This window comes from Pelophylax lessonae, assembly GCF_965119305.1.
Source record: "Pelophylax lessonae genome assembly, chromosome: 5".
NCBI lineage: Eukaryota > Metazoa > Chordata > Amphibia > Anura > Ranidae > Pelophylax > Pelophylax lessonae.
In genome coordinates this window covers 352395032-352412096 of record NC_138772.1, presented here as the reverse complement: position 1 = coordinate 352412096, position 17065 = coordinate 352395032, and the positions used below count along the sequence as shown (strand labels likewise).

Genomic DNA, 17065 nt, shown 5'->3' with positions numbered 1-17065 from the left:
GTATGCCTGGTGCTTACTGACGTGTGGGGGGGGGGAGGTGACTGAGTGACAGAAGGACAAATCGGATGTTCAGCTATGCTGAACACTCCGATCTGTCAGTCCCTGTCACTTAGGAGATCCGCCCTCTCTGTTTACACAGGCGGGCGGATCTCCTCACTCGATTCCCCCGACGATCGGGGCAGAGCAGCGGCGATCGCCGCCGCTCCTCCCCTGGCCCGACTCCCGCTGTGAATGAAAACAGCGGGAGCGCGCCTCCAGCGGCGCGCGAGCGCCGCCTACAGGGGGAGGAGTCCAGCGACGTAGGTCTACGTCGCTGGACGGGAACGAGCCACTTTGCCGCAGTACGCTCAATGTGAGCGGTCGGCAAGTGGTTAAAGGCCTCATTTCTTTTTCTGAAAACAATAGAATGATGGGCTTTACCAAAAAGCTGTAATTTTGTTTCACAGCACATTCTCCCAAAAGGAGTTTGGCTTCTTCAGGTAGGTTTTGGCAAACTCTTTGATACATTTTTCTCTTTCATCCAAGTCCAGGGAGATTAGCTACAGTGCCATGGGCTGTAAACTTCTTGACAATGTTGCGCACAATGGGCAAAGGAACATTAAAGCGTAGTTCCGGCCTCAAAAAATTTTTTTTCGATAAAAATACCCCGGGACAGTCAGGGCTAGTGCATTTCAGCAATGATAGCCTCTGAACTGTCCCTGGGTTCACGTACCTTTTAGAAGAAATACTTACCTTGAAAATGTCTTGTCCAGCGCTGCCATCTCAGGTGTGGGCAGCTGAAGCCAGAGCGTCCGCTTTCGGTGACGTCGGAGTCCCAGAATGCCTTGCACCGACCCTGCTCGTCACTTCCGGGGCAGGCGCGTCATCCCTGCACAGCTTCTGGGCATGCCCAGAAGCTGTTTAGCAGGGAATGACGTGCCTGCACCGGAAGTGACGAGCAGGGCCGGTGCAGGCGCATTGACTCCTGGGAGCGATGATGTTCAGCTCCCAGGAGTCAATGCAAGCAGGAAGAGACGGCGTGGGCTGCGGCGCAGAGGGAGGAAGTGGAAGGAAGGTAAGTATATTTCCTTCAAAAACAAGGTAAGTAAAGCAAAAAAAAAATTGTGATTATCCAATTCTTTTTCAGGTTACTTAGAGCAAGCGGATGGCAAAATTTAATTTTGAGGCTGGAACTCCACTTTAAGATCTCTGGAGATGGACTTGTAACCGTGACATTGTTGATGCTTTTCCATAATTTTTGATCTCAAATCCTCAGACAATTCTTTGCTGCTCTATTTCCTCACCATGCTCTGCGTGACACATAGAGACACACAACAGAAAGGTTGAGTCAATTTTTCACCCTTTTAACTGGTTGATGGTGTGATTTCTATATTGTCAACACCTGTTAGTTGATACAGGTGAGTTTAATTACAAATGACAGGAGCATCACAAACTTGAAATGCAATTATTTCTTACAGTTTTGAGACGTGCCAAAAATTTTGTCTAGTCCATTTTTGGAGTTTTGCATGGAATGTGTCAGATTTGGCTTTTTGTTTCTACACTTTTTGTGCCATATCAATACAATCAAAAGAAATAAACATGAGAATGCCTAAACATTTGTAATTGCAACAATTTTCTGGGAGAGGTGGTGCATACGCTGACAGAAATGCACGGGTGTGTGAGTAGTTTTGCCCATGACTGTATGTCACTACAAGATGGACAAGATGGTGGAAGGAACCACAACATTCGGGGGTGGGGGGATTAAATTGTTTGCCTATGAAGGGAGCACTAGTCCCACAGAATGAGGATAGTAATCAAAACGTGGTAACCTTTTTAAGAATCATCCTTTTCAAAGAATACATTTAATTAAGGTTTTCAACATTGATACCCAAAAAGTGAACTGGGGCAGGAGGCAGGCTTCATTTTCAAAGATATGTAACAAGACTGTTGTGGTAGGCACATTTCAAAATGCAAAGGGCATAAAAGAGTGAAGTACACAAAGTTGATTGCTTGTACGATACTAAAACAGGCAATATTGTAGTACATAATACCTTTGGGGGGTATAGTGGTTTTCTTTTATAACTAGCAGTTTCTCTACATTTGTTTCTTTGAATACTCAGTAAGATACACAGAAATAGATCATTGTAGGTTTCCTTGATGCATTGGTTTCATTTGCAGTTGTAAGTTGGATGGATGTGTTTGAAGTTGGTGCATAATACCCTGGTATGGCCAGTGTTCCAAGGGTCTCAGCACAGTTGTACACCATTAACTTGGGGTTTCCTAACTCTGTTGTATTTTGTATTCTGACTTACTCCATTAGAGCTGGTACAAATAAAACTTGGTAGGACCATCTTTTATATAGAATCATCTGTTAATGCAGTTTTTCTTTTTTTTCACTCTCTAAGTTATCTCTGGATTTCATGATATGCCATCACTATTATCTTTTTGGATGAACTGCTCTGCACCTACACACATGTATCACACGACTGCTGAGAAAATGATGAAACAACTGCATGAAACATTCAGCCAAACAGTGAATGTAGAGAGCCCAGGACTTGCTGAAAAAGGTACATGCATGGGAACAGCTGGACTGTCTCGATCTTGGAGGTTAGGGTGGTTTGGCAAGCGTTAATAGCTGCCATCACCTCCGGAATACCAGGAGGCACAGAATCGGCTGCTTCCTCATGGTCCGTTTGTGATGCCATGTGGCAGCAGCACGCCAAGAGACACACTGCAGGAGAGACCGAGCTGCTAATAAAAAAAGAAAATGTATTCCTAAGACCACATGGCACATAATCAAACACATGTGGGGGATCCCAGCATTGAATGTGCAAGTTCTGATACAGAGATTTCTTGAATAACATGGGAATGTGCTGAAATAGGACAAAACCCCAGAGGGATGGACAAGTGATCACAAACAGAGGGAAAGTCCTATACCCTTTGTATGGGAGGAGAAAATATAATAAACTTTGTTACCCCTACTTGAGTTTGTATGGAACATATCCCACAGTAGTTATTTACCAGCTCTATTAACCATATGGCTTTGCATATTCATGTCTTTGCTGGAATTGGAACTGCAGGTATATCCTAACACATATTCATTAGTCCATTTTACATTAGGAGACTTCCTGTAACCTGGGACTTGGGGGATAATTATCAGCCAATGTTGACCTGTATAGCAAGTTGGATATTACCTGCTTTGTCTCTAAGGTTCAGTTCACATCTAGGCGTTGTTATTTTCACAGGCATTTTTCTTGCATTTTTTCTGGCGTTTTTGTGCAGGCGTTTTGAGTTGACAAGTGACCAATGAAAAACAGTATAATGCCTGTAATCTGCCAAAAAATAAGCTCATGTACTTTTTTGAGTGATGGGCATTTTGCTTAAGGCAAGAGAAAGCTCAGGTGTGAACAAGGGCCATTAAAATAAATGTGGTTTGTCTTGTTGGGTGTTTTTAGAGCTGAAGCTTAGAGCAGAAAATCACCCAAATACGCCTAGATGTGACCGAAGCCTTATAAAGCTTAATTATTTACAGCATGCATGACATAGGCTGGCCATAGACCGTTCAAATCTTGGCCTGTTCCACAGGACCTCTAGCAATAATGACTGTCTTCTCCCGGCAGGGGCAGCTTCACAATATATTATTTTTATTGTCCTCCCCAAACATTCAATTGCGTAGCTTTTCTGACTTAATAAAAAAGTTATTCTCCCTAAATGTTATAGTCATTCCTACTGCTATATGCCTTCGTATAATCTAATGGCTTGTGATTATGTGTTTACAGATGTAGCCTTGGGGGGGGGGGGGTTATGAACCAAAGATAAAATGTCTTAAAAGCCTGCTTATATGTGAAGGGATAGGTATAAATGGAATAAGCTGTGTGGTTAGAATGTTGATGGATGTACATACCGTATACCGTGAGAACATAGTGAATCACATTTCCCTGACCTATATAGTGTACACCATGGCTCTTTTTTTTTTTTTTTTTTTTTTTTTTAGAAAATTGGTGCTGGAGCGCAACCAGATACCCCCCCCCCCCCCTTCCCTACTGAACATGCAGCAACAGTGGGAGGATCTTAAAGGGGCATTGTTAAATACCAGGAATGCAGAGTTAAGGAGTGGGCTACGTGCAGAGTTAAGGAGTGCACTACATGCAGAATTCAGGAGTGCGCAACTTGCAGAGTTCAGGAGTGCGCAACTTGCAGAGTTCAGGAGTGCGCAACTTGCAGAGTTCAGGAGTGCGCAACTTGCAGAGTTCAGGAGTGCGCAACTTGCAGAGTTCAGGAGTGGGCTACATGCAGAGTGCAGAGTTCAGGAGTGGGCTACATGCAGAGTGCAGAGTTCAGGAGTGGGCTACATGCAGAGTGCAGAGTTCAGGAGTGGGCTACATGCAGAGTGCAGAGTTCAGGAGTGGGCTACATGCAGAGTGCAGAGTTCAGGAGTGGGCTACATGCAGAGTGCAGAGTTCAGGAGTGGGCTACATGCAGAGTGCAGAGTTCAGGAGTGGGCTACATGCAGAGTGCAGAGTTCAGGAGTGGCCTACATGCAGAGTGCAGAGTTCAGGAGTGGCCTACATGCAGAGTGCAGAGTTCAGGAGTGGCCTACATGCAGAGTGCAGAGTTCAGGAGTGTGCTACATGCAGAGTGCAGAGTTCAGGAGTGTGCTACATGCAGAGTGCAGAGTTCAGGAGTGGGCTACATGCAGAGTGCAGAGTATAGGAGTGGGCTACATGCAGAGTTCAGGAGTGGGCTACATGCAGAGTTCAGGAGTGTGCTACATGCAGAGTGCAGAGTTCAGGAGTGTGCTACATGCAGAGTTCAGAAGTGCACTGTGTACAGAGTGCAGAATTCAGGAGTGCACTGCAAAAAAGTGTTGGAGAGCGCTATGTACAGACTGCAGGGTTCAGGAATGTGCTGTGTATAGAATGTAGGGTTCAGGGGTGCATATCTCACTGGCCACATTACAACCAAAAATGACAACCACTTTCCCCCCAAAATCACCCCCCTCTCCAAGTACAGAGCTCTCCTCCCCAAACCAAGCAAAGAGCTCTCCTCCCACTCACAAATTCTCCACCGCCCCCCCCCCCCCCCCTCCTATCTAGAGAGTACCAGAGATAGAAGCTGCTGCAGAAGAGCAGCTACAACTTACAGCAAGATAGTGCCAGCTGGAGGTGAGCGCTTCAGCTGTCATAGGGATGTGACTTCTTTTTCTGCTGTCATAGGGATGTGCAGGGCAGGGAGGGTTATGTGCGGCTGCCAGGAGAGGTGCGCTGTTATGTGTGAACACAGAAGCCTCTGTTCTGCCACATTCTAAATGAAAAAAAGCCCTGGTGTACACTGTTGATATTCAGAATGTGCAAGAAGACAGCATACTGCGTTTAGATATCTGACAGTCATAAAGATTGGTTGGATGTGATTCACAGAACTTTTACTACACATCGAACACAGATGGCATCATAGATTTAACATGTTTGGGTATAAAGATCTACTAAGAAATCACTTCATACCCTTACCTGTTATTGTAACAACTGCATATTTTAGGTTACTCTTGATTTCAGTGGCTAGTACAAAAAGACCTCCAACAGCCCTGATTTATCTGTTTTAGGTATTTTTGTAATGTATATCCGTCCTTTTGGCAAAGTGTATATTTTTTACCATTCACAAACTTTTTCACGTTTCTTTAGTTTTCAGGAAGTTGATTGCTCAAAATCTAGACAAAGCAGAGAACATGTTGCCAGCGAATCTGTCCACAGAAATCATTACGGTTTTCCAGTATTATGATTTCTTCAGCAGCCATAATATTTCTGACCTCAAAAGCTATTTAATTCATCTTACTAAGGAAGGTATGCTCTACACGTTTTATATTTTTGTAATGTCTCTATCAGAGGCGTAACTAGAACCTTCAGGGCCCCAGTGCAAGAAACTATTAGGGGCCCCCTGACTCCCAATGCTCCCCCCCCCCCCCCACAGTGGCAGAATGCCAGGGCCCGATTGCAAGTGACCCTTGTAGTTCTGCCACTGATGTATTTTTTCATTTTGTTTTTTTTTTTTAATTTATTACCATTTTATTTTATTTATTTTTTTACAAATATATTTTTTAATTTTTTATTATAGTTTTTTAGGAGCCGTGTTGGGGGGCTTTCGTAAAATATCAGGGGTGTAAACAGACCTCTGATGTTTCACATTTGAGACATAGAAAGGAGATTGAGTACACAGCCCTCAATCTCCATTTCTGCAGCCTAAGCTGCACAGAATGAATGGACAGGAATAGCTCTGTACAGAGCTTCCTGATCATTCACAAATTGAAGCATAGTAAACACAGTTTGCTATGCTTCAGTTATGACTGAACAGAGTCAGTGATCAGTACCGATCACTGACTATTCATTAAGGCAAGAAAGGTGCCAGTAAATGACACATTTACTGGCCCCTTTCCCACTCTCAAACCTGACAGATCCCCCTCAGCAGCTGGTGGGAGAGGGGAGGGGGGAAGCCGGCATCTGCAGGGGATGAGGGAGCGGATAGTACACAGGAGCTAGGGCCGCAGGAGGTGGATAGGAGGGGTGGCATGTAGAGGAACCACTGCCCTCCATTTTCCTGGAGCCTTTCAGCGGTTGCAGGAGAAACATGAATGGGATCAGTTCCTCTATATGCTGCCCCTCCTATCCAGGTGTATAGGGGCAGTACGGCCCCCTGAAGTTTGGGTCCATGTCCCAATTGTGACCCCCTGTATGTACGCCCCTGGTCTCTGTAGATCATGAATGGTTCGGTTCCAATATATATTGCCTATTTTATTACATACCAGAAGTATTTTACCCTTCTAGACAATATATATTTTCTACTTTTGTAGATGCCTGGATATTTTGTTTAAGAGAATTCACAATTAAAATTTATATCGCTTTATTGCTTGTGACTCCTCCATAAGGCAGCATAGCTGGAATTACTGAAACTGGGAGTTTCACTTTAATTTGCTACTGAATCTGCTGGTGAAATCTGGTATCGCCATGAAAGCATACAAATACCATTGTCCATATATTACCTATTGTATCAGAATGGTCACACCTTTCTCTGCCAAATCTGTAAACAATACTAAGCAAAGAAGGTCTGTGTTGGGGTGGAGAAATCTCAGTGTTGTAAATAAAGGAGTGACAAATGAAAGGGGCATTGAAAATCCCCTTTAAATAGCAGAGTTAATGCTACACATGCCCTGTGTAGTCCTCTTTGGCCATATTTTGATGGAAATTTTCAAACTGCCCATGAGTGCACAGGATTGCTTCAATGTTGTATCAGTCCATCTTGGCATCATACAAAACAACAAATATTTGAAATTAATATATATCAAATAAAAAAAAAAACAACAAATCAAAAAGCAACATAGACTAATTTTGTCTGATTTGACTAGTAATCTGTGTTTCTAAAATTGCAACTTCTGTGACAAATGGTAACTAAATGGGTGATAATTAAAGTGGAACTCAGACAAGTAAGGCCAAAGCTCCTTTGGTTGAACCTCTCCTACGAATCACAGGAATGCAGTTTGTTCTGCACTCCTGTAACCCGTTTTTTAGCCGATAGGGGGCTAAAGTCCGCTATCAGCTGACATCATTCAGCCGATCTAGGCGCTGGATCGATCCTGACTTTACAGTCAGGATCCTTCCAGAAGTTTGGACTGGCAGCTGGCTCAGCCTCTCAATGAGCTGCTAGGAAATTGAGCCAGCCCCTTCCGCCACTTCACAGCCCAGTACTCCAGTGAGCGCTGGAGGGGCAGAGCAGAGAGTCAGTGACTGACCGTCACAGCACTTTACTCAGAGCACAACAGTTCTGTGTAGAGGCAGCGGGAGACAGATGCAGCATCGGATCAATGCATCCACCTAGGTGAGTATGCATGTTTGATTTTTGATTTTTAACCCAAACTTCTCTTTTAACTGTATCTGAGCGCCACAAACTGAAAACACTTTTTGAATCATTTTTAATATTCAAAGCAAGTCACCCATCCATCCATGTCCTCATACTTGTTTTTGTTAATAAATCATTTTGAACCCTCCCCCCCACCATTTCTAACCATGGCCATCTTGAGTAAGGGCAGATGATTCATGTAGCATTTACTTCCTGGAATCCATCTGCCTTTAGCTCATGCATGTGGGCATGAGAGTATGATTAAGTGTGAAAGCCCCTTCTCTAGATGAAAGAAAAAAAAGCCCATGAAGACTTCTGCGGATGTATGACATTTTGGCCTAGGCCAGAAACCAGGAAGCAACTGAAGAAATAAGTAAAAAATTAAAAAAAAGTTTATTACAAGTACATTTAAATATACCTTCCTATCTATTTACTAAAGCTAGCAGCATAAGAATTAAAAATACTTAATGCTGATTGAGAGAGTTTACTTCTGTTTTAATATGTGTATGGAGTACAGCCTGATTCTGCAAAGTATATGCTCTGATATAGAAGAGGTGTGATGATCAGTTGCCAAAATATGGATTTGTTAAATCTTACTGTATATGTGGCTAGATTCCCCATCTATAAAGGGGGGTCTACAATTCGGCCCCATTCACACCTGAGCATTTTGTAGCTCAAACTCCAAAACGCTCAACAGCAAAAAACCCATGGTTTTTAAAAAACCACTTAAGCCCCGAAAGATTTTACCTCCTTCCTGACCAGGGGGTATTTTGCGATTCGGCACTGCGTGACTTTAACGGACAATTGCGCGGACGTGCGACGCTGTATCTAAACTTTTTCTAGATTTTTTCCCACAAACAGAGCTTTCTTTTGGTGGTATTTGATCACCTGTGCGATTTTTTGATCATGCGCTATAAACAAAAAAAGAGCGTAAATTTTGCAAAAATAGCAATATTTTTCACATTTTTTTTTATATGAAATTCCCCCCCCCCCCCCCAAAAAAAATGTAAAAATCAAAATTTTTTAACATTTTCGGCCAATTTGTTTGATGCTACCTATGTTTGGTAAAAAAAATCGCAAAAAGCGTATTTTGATTGGTTTGCGCAAAAGTTATCGCGTTTACTAAGGGAAAGATTTTTGTCATTTTTGTTGTTTTTTTTTTTAACGTAATGGCGGCGATCTGCAATTTTTTTTTGCAGTACTGCGACATTGCGGCGGACAGATCGGACCCTTGACTGACATTTTTGACACTTTTGGGGTTACCAGTGACATTTCTACAGTAATCAGTGCTATACATATGCACTGTTACTGTAAAAATACACTGGCAGTGAAGGGGTTAACTTTTTTTGAGAGGGAGGGGCTATGTGTGTCCCTAGGGGCGTGATTCTAACTGTGATTGGCTGTGGCTTGAGATGTATGAACAGTGATCAACGGTTCTACATAGTAGAACCGTATGATCATCATTCATACACAGGGGAGAATGACAGGCGGCTTGTTTACACTAGCCGCCTGACTTTCTCCCTCTCCCCCAACGATCGCAGAGTGACCGGCGGACCCGATGTCACACGCGCGGGGGGGGTCCGTGACCACGCGGGAGCGCGCCTCCGGCGGCGCGCGCTCGCTCCCTAGACCCTCACAGGCTAGCGACATAGACCTACGTCACTTTGCCTGTGAGGGGCTGACCGCCGACGTAGATAGTCGTGCGGCGGTCGGCAAGTGGTTAATAGTGCCTGAACGTAGTGTCACTTGAAGGATGAAGCTTGAAAGAGTACATGAGATTCTTTTGAGCTACAAGCTTCAAAACAGTTTTGGGCCCAAATAGATTTTAATGGGATTACCTGAAAAAAGACTGGAAAAATGCGTTTGTATGCACACATGCTAAAAGAAAAGCCAGCCAAAGACGCTCAGATCAAGTGTGAATGCAATCTTACATACAACCTAAAATACATTTTTCCAACATAATCAAATCTATTTGATAGGCTATATAGGGACCAAGATATACAAAACAAGGAGTAAAGAACAGAAAATAGTAGTGAGTACCCATTAACAATGAACCAGATTTCTTTCTTCATTGGTAAACTAAACCTGACTGACTGCCGAAGACATCTGTTCCACCTTTGCACCATTTTTGGTTGTAAATCTCAGCCTATGCAATGAAATGGAACTGTTGCACAGGCTAGACTAACATATAGATTGGTAAAAGTATTGGTGAAGTCATTAATGAAAACAAATTACATTTGAGTTACACTGCTGTACAGATTTGTATGTTTCTTTTTCTTTATCCCAGTGTTAGCTCTGCAGATGCTCCAGACGTCAACGGATACAAACGTGCTGGATAAAATGACAGATTTAGATACTTGTAATTTACCTCAGTGCCAGGAATTTCTGACATCCGTTACACAGCTTTCCACTGAGAACGACAAAGATGTCAACCAAGCACTGGCATTACTTTCATCTGCTGCTTCCACACCAGATGAGTTCAGAGAAAATGTGAGTAGTAACGTCTGACAAATGTCAGGGAAGCTGAGGAGAATTAGTTGTTTGTAGTGATTATAATGTTTAAATATAATTGTTCGGAACCATTATTTTATACAATGCTGAAGATCATTATCATTACACAAAGTTTCTAATACAATGTTGAACACAGTTCCAAGATAGGAAAGCCTGCTTTATCCAAACTACACTATATTACCAAAAGTATTGGGACGCCTTCCTTTACATGCACATGAACTTTAATGGCGTCTTGGTCTGTAGGGTTCAATCTTGAGTTGGCCCACCCTTTGCAGCTATAACAGCTTGAACTCCTCTGGGAAGGCTGTCCACAAGGTTTAAGAGTGTGTCTATGGCCATGTTTGATCATTCTTCCAGAAGCGCAGTTGTAAAGACGAGAAGACCTGGCTGGCAGTTTCTGCTCTAATTCACCCCAAAGGTGTTCTATCAGGTTAAGTGCAGGCCAGTCAAGTTCCTCCACCCCAAACTCGCTCATCCCTGTCTTTGTAGACCCTTCTTTGTGCACTGGTCCAAATCATTTTGTGGAGGGGGAGTGATGGTGTGGGGTTGTTTTTCAGGGGTTGGGCTTGGTCCCTTAGTTCCAGTAAAGGGAACTCTTAAGGCATCAACATACCAAGATATTTTGGAAAATTTCATTCTCCCAACTTTGTGGGAACAGTTTGGGAATGGCCCCTTCCTGTTCCAACATAACTGCGCACCAGTGCACAAAGCAAGGTCCATGGAAGAGACATGGAAGAGTGAGTTTGGGGTGGAGGAACTTGACTGGCTTGCACAACCCGGTAGAACATCTTTGAGATGAATTAAAGCACAGGCTGTGAGCCAGGCATTCTAGTCCAACATCAGTGCCTGACCTAACAAATGCGCTTCTGAAAGATAGGTCAAACATTCCCATAGACACACTCCTAAACCTTGCGGACAGCCTTCCCAGATGAGTTGAAGCTGTTATAGCTGCAAACTCAATATTCAACCCTACAGACTAAGACTGGGATCCCATTAAAGTTCATGTGTGTGTAAAGGCAGGTATCCCAATCCTTTTGGTAATATAGTGTATTTATGCATTGAAACTAAACGTGAATTCTACTTCATTCATGTTCTCTAAATCTTGCAAAAGTGCCCAAACTACTGTTTTATAATGTGTGTGTTTGTAGGTAGTGCACAGGCCTGGCGATACTTGTCTCAAACACCAAGCACATTGCATTGTGGGATGGGGAGGGAACATGTATGTTTGTTTTCATACAATTGGAGTGCAGCAGCACACAAACCCGGGCAGGCATGGAAATAGTACTACATGGCACCAAAGGATACCTCATATAAAGCTGCAAGCTTACTTTTATTAAAGGCGTATGATAGGAGCACTTTAATTCAGGGTAACAACCAATTTATTTTCTTACCTGGATAAACCAAGCTGTAAGCATAACTTAGCCAAAATCAAATCTCAAGTGGTCAGATAATATGAGGAAATTGTAAAATTCATTACACCCACACATGTTTTCGGAGTACGCCTCGGCTACAAAAGAATTTTGCCATTCTACGTGGTATAAATGAATGGAAAGAAATTGATCATGCACATCAAGTAGATTATGAGCAATATTTGCACAAGTTTATCTGATCTCCCAAAGGCCACAACTAACAAGAGATTTCTCTGACAACCTTATGTTACCCTCTTTAAAATTAAAATTATCTCAAAACTGATTAGTGTTCTGGACTTTGATACATTTTCTTTGATTTACAACCCATCTTAAATGTTCCAATTTCCTTGATTTTTCCTTTTTGTGTTCTGGACTTTGATACATTTTCTTTGATTTACAACTCGTCTTAAATGTTCCAATTTCCTTGATTTTTCCTTCCCGTCTTAAATGTTCCTTGAATTTCCTTGATTTCTCACCATTATGTGCACTTGGTAGACACCTGTATGACACTATCTACACCCATTTTGTCAGTGCACTGTGTGTGTTGATACTGTCTGTCTGTATGGCCCCTTTCACACGGGCTGATAAGAACCTGATTAGAAACTGATGTAAACTGATCCATTTTTTTTCTTTAAAGAGGTTGTAAACCTTACCCAAAAAAATTAAAAAAAATAAAAACCTGAAAGACAAAGGCATAATGAGCTAGTATGCATCGCATACTAGCTCATAATGAAATTCAAGCCCCCTCGCAGCGCCGCCCACTCACCATTCACATGGCGTCCTTCTATACCCGGTCTTCCTTCTTTCCAGGTTTGCACGCTTCAGCCATCTGATTGGCCGGAGCCGCAATGATGTCACTCCCACGCATGTGCGCTGGAGCCACTGTTAACGGTACAAGGCTCTGAAGGAACTGCAGGGGCGGCCGTTCCTTCAGAGTGCATGCGCCAGTGATGTCACAGTGCATGTTTAAGAGATATTTACATTACCTATAGGTAAGCCTTATTATAGTCTTACCTATAGGTACAAGTTACAGAGGAAGCTTTACTTCCTCTTTAAAAAAAGGTGACTTAACTGATGAAACAAACAGAACGCTCCTGTGAAAGGACTCTTACCATAATTTCTTCCATCTGCTGACATCTGCTTGCCCAAAGAAATACCTTGGTATCTCTTTATATATCCATCAACAAATGGATGAAAAGTAAACAAATGAAACGCCCATGTGAAAGGAGCCTGAATCCCCTTTCACAGGAGCGCCCCTGCTAAGCGAGATCAATAGATACACAGCAGGCGGATGACAGGACTGTGTCCACTTCGCTATGTAGAGCTGACACGGACACAGTCCCGCTCTCCTCTATGGGGCAATCGGATGGAAACAAACCGCCTGTTTGTTTCCATCTGATGCCAATAAATCCACCGGACAGATGGGGGATAAGGCCGCCATCCGTCTGTTTTTGGCGGATCGGATGGCGGCGGGTGTCCGCTCACATCAATCACTCCATAGAGGAGACTGGAGGGTCCGATCAGGTCCGCCTGAAAAACTGACAGGTGGACCTGATCGGACAGCCTGTGTGACAAAGGCCTGAAGCCCCTTTTACATGGGAACCTCCAGGAAGTAGAATCCGCCTGCTCAGTGGGGGATCTTCCCGCTTATCCCCACTGAACAGGCGGATGACAGGTCCTTGTCCATTCCACTATGCAGAGCGGACACGGACACAGTGCCACTCTCCTCTATGGGGCAATTGGATGTAAATGGACCGTCTGTGCATTTCCATCCAATGTCATCCGATCACCCCGGCGGATGGGGAATAGGACCACCATCTGTCTGTTTTTAGCAGATCGGATGGCGGCAGGTGTCAGTGGACATGTGTCTGCTGACATCAGTCACTCCATAGAAGAGACTGGAGGATCCATCCAGGTCCGCCTGAAAAACTGACAGTAGGACCTGATCTGATCGCCTGTGTGAAAGAGGCCATAATAAGTCTGTCTTTCTTAAAAAATGGCTGATGGATTTTCCAGTAACTTAGAGGTCCAGCATTTAATTAATTTGGTTGTGGATTTGCCCTGATGTTTAGGTATATCTTATGTCTGAGAGAGGTAGTCACGATGTAACAAATTCAGATGTAATACATCACATACCCTCATAGATACAGAGCACCATATTTTAGGGATGTCTCAGGCCTCAGCGGTATCCTGCTAATCTTTCTAAGAAATAAGGCATAAGGTAGTAAAGTGAGAGAAAACCATTAGTATAATAGTGAATCTCCAGCATGTGGACATGAGCGGATGCATGGATCTGAATGCAGATACTGTACATTCAGATCCATTGCACCTGCTCCTGCCCGCATGTCAAATTTTGACATGTGACTGTGTCCGTGCAGCTGTTGCATTTGCATTCACTTCTACAGGCCGAATGCAAACAGTTCCGAGGTGGATGCAGACACAGTAAAAAGCATCTCTGAATGGACGATGGGACTCAGCGCCCATCTGAATTAGCCTTAAAAATTGTTTGTCTCAGCCCTGTAACTGCTACTTCTGCTGGGCAGCTTGTTTTAATAAAGGAATTTGAAAAATAATAGACTTACTGGCCAGATAACCAATTCAAAATAAAGGAAAAAAGCCTAAAAAAGGAAAACTAATGAAATCACCATATCTAAGAACTGTTAAACTGCAATATGTTAAGTGTGTGTATTTGGGTTAAAAAACTCTTTATGATATATTCTTGAAGCAAGTTTCATGAAAGTAATGCCAGATTAGCTGTTTTCATATTATCTTACAGATTAACTTTAAAGGATAAGTTCACCTTTGCAAAAAAATAATAAACGCACATTTTTTTGCAGGTAAAAAAATATGCATTTATTATTATTATTATTTTTATTTTTTTTTTGTTAGGAACCTGTAAAGCATTGCATTCATGATCAACAGATTGTGGGTGTAATGCCACAGTCCTGCAGACTGCCTTTGTATCTGTCTGCCGTACCTCCGATACGGCCAGGCAGTTACACAGGAAGCTCAATGAACTACCACATTGCTCAACAGCAAGCCTAGTTTTCCCATTCACAGAACACTATAAATGGATGGAGGCCAGAAGAGCGGAGCTCCACATGCCTGTTTTTTTTTTTCAGGTTGTGAGAAAATCCCCAGCTAGCTGTCAAAACATTGGGGCGGGGGCCTTGCTTATGTAGCATATTATAACCTGAATATGGGTGTAACATGTTACAAAAGGTGAACTTATCCTTTTAAGTATTTCTTCTAAAGATTTTAGATTTCCTGTACAAAAATCACACTTTGGATTGAGAAGGTGGTTGGTAGGGGTAGTAACCTCTTTTATAAATAACCTTTTTTAAATTGGGCATACACCTTACAAATTGGTAATTGGTCTTAACACTGCTGGCTGGAAAAACATGTATACCTATACAATACATATGTCTGGCTTCATTGTTAACAATTGAATCCAAAATAGTCACATCTGGGCCCTCTCATGTATGCATTTTTCCCTTCTTAAAAGAGCGTTATCTACCCAAACCATATCACACCTCTCCCAACTAATGCTTCTTGAAGATTCTATTCCTTTAAAAAGAGAATTACAACTCTCCTACATTCCAAGAAAGAAATATAACAAAAAAAGAAAAAGTATAGAATCTTAACCACTTAAGCCCCGGAAGATTTTACCCCCTTTCCTGACCAGGGCCTATTTTGCGATTCGGCACTGCGTGACTTTAACGGACAATTGCGCGGTCATGCGACGCTGTACCTAAACAAATTTGGCGTCCTTTTTTTCCCCACAAACAGAGCTTTCTTTTGGTGGTATTTGATCACCTGTGCAATTTTTTGATCATGCGCTATAAACAAAACAAAGAGCGTCAATTTTGCAAAAATAACAATATTTTTCACATTTTTTTATATGAAATTCCCCCCAAAAAAATGTAAAAATCTAAATTTTTTAACATTTTCGGTCAATTTGTTTTATGCTACATATGTTTGGTAAAAAAAATTGCAAAAAGCGTATTTTGATTGGTTTGCGCAAAAGTTATCGCGTTTACTAACAAAGGGAAAGATTTTTGTCATTTTTGTTGTTTTTTTTTAACGCGTAATGGCGGCGATCTACGATTTTTTTTGCGGTACTGCGACATTGCGGCGGACAGATCGGATCCTTGACTGATATTTTTGACACTTTTTGGGTTACCAGTGACATTTCTACAGTAATCATTGCTATAAATATGCACTGCTACTGTAAAATTACACTGGCAGTGAAGGGGTTAACTTTTTTTGAGAGGGAGGGGCTATGTGTGTCCCTAGGGGCGTGATTCTAACTGTGATTGGCTGTGGCTTGAGATGTATGAACAGTGATCAACGGTTCTACATAGTAGAACCGTATGATCATCATTCATACACCGGGGAGAATGACAGGCGGCTTGTTTACATTAGCCGCCTGCCTTTCTCCCTCTCTACCGACGATCGTGAGTGACCGGCGGACGATCGGGTCCGCCGGTCACACGCGCGGGGGGTCCGTGACCGCGCGGGAGCGCGCCTCCGGCGGCGTGCGCTCGCTCCTGAGACCCTCACAGACTAGCGACGTAGACCTACGTCGCTCTGCCTGTGAGGGGCTGACTGCCGCAGTAAATATACTGTGAGCAGTCGGCAAGTGGTTAATTTAAATAAATATTTTTCTTTAAAAATAACAAACTTATACTTCCCTGCTTTGTTCAGTGATTTTTCACAGAGCAGCCCCGATCCTCTTCTTCTTAGGTCCCCACTTCTGCGATCCTGGCTCCTCCCTCTGAGTGCCCCCCACATAAAGCGGCTTGCTATGGGGGCATTTGTGCAGGTTGTGCAGGCTCAATCTTGAGCCACGCTGTGTATCTATTGATACACACAAAGCAGCTCAGCCCCGCCCCCTGCTCTCTTTCCACATGCTGTGATTGACAGCAGCAGTAGCCAATGGCTCCCACTGCTGCCTCAATGTCCATTGAGGAGAGAGAGCATAGAGAGCCGCTGCTCTCGGGGCACAGTGCTGGATTGAGATCAGACTCGGGTAAAGTATGAGGGGAGGGGGGGATCGGGGACTGATCACAGAAGGTTTTTTTACCTTCATGCAGTCAATGCATGAAGGTAAAAAACCTTCTGACTTTAGAACCACTTTATAGTTCAAATAGGTTTTATAAATATATCATCAAAAAAGTGTGATTCTTTTTTAAGCAATCAAATATCTAGATGGGTTCCATATCGATTGGCAACACCTGAATCAGGATTAATAGCTAGTCAAAAAATTAGTTTAAGAAAAC

At 42.9% G+C, this 17065-nt stretch overlaps 1 protein-coding gene across 3 annotated transcripts in view; it reads left to right on the top strand.

Moving 5' to 3' along the window:
- The window catches only part of RIPOR2 (RHO family interacting cell polarization regulator 2), a 251008-nt gene that overhangs the window by 185692 nt on the left and 48251 nt on the right, over nt 1–17065 (top strand). For all 3 annotated transcript variants that reach the window (XM_082258658.1, XM_082258660.1, XM_082258659.1), the window contains 3 exons: nt 2385–2546; nt 5658–5816; nt 10151–10353. In XM_082258658.1, coding sequence (XP_082114784.1) covers nt 2385–2546; nt 5658–5816; nt 10151–10353 — 524 coding nt within the window. The remainder of the gene's footprint in view (nt 1–2384; nt 2547–5657; nt 5817–10150; nt 10354–17065) is intronic.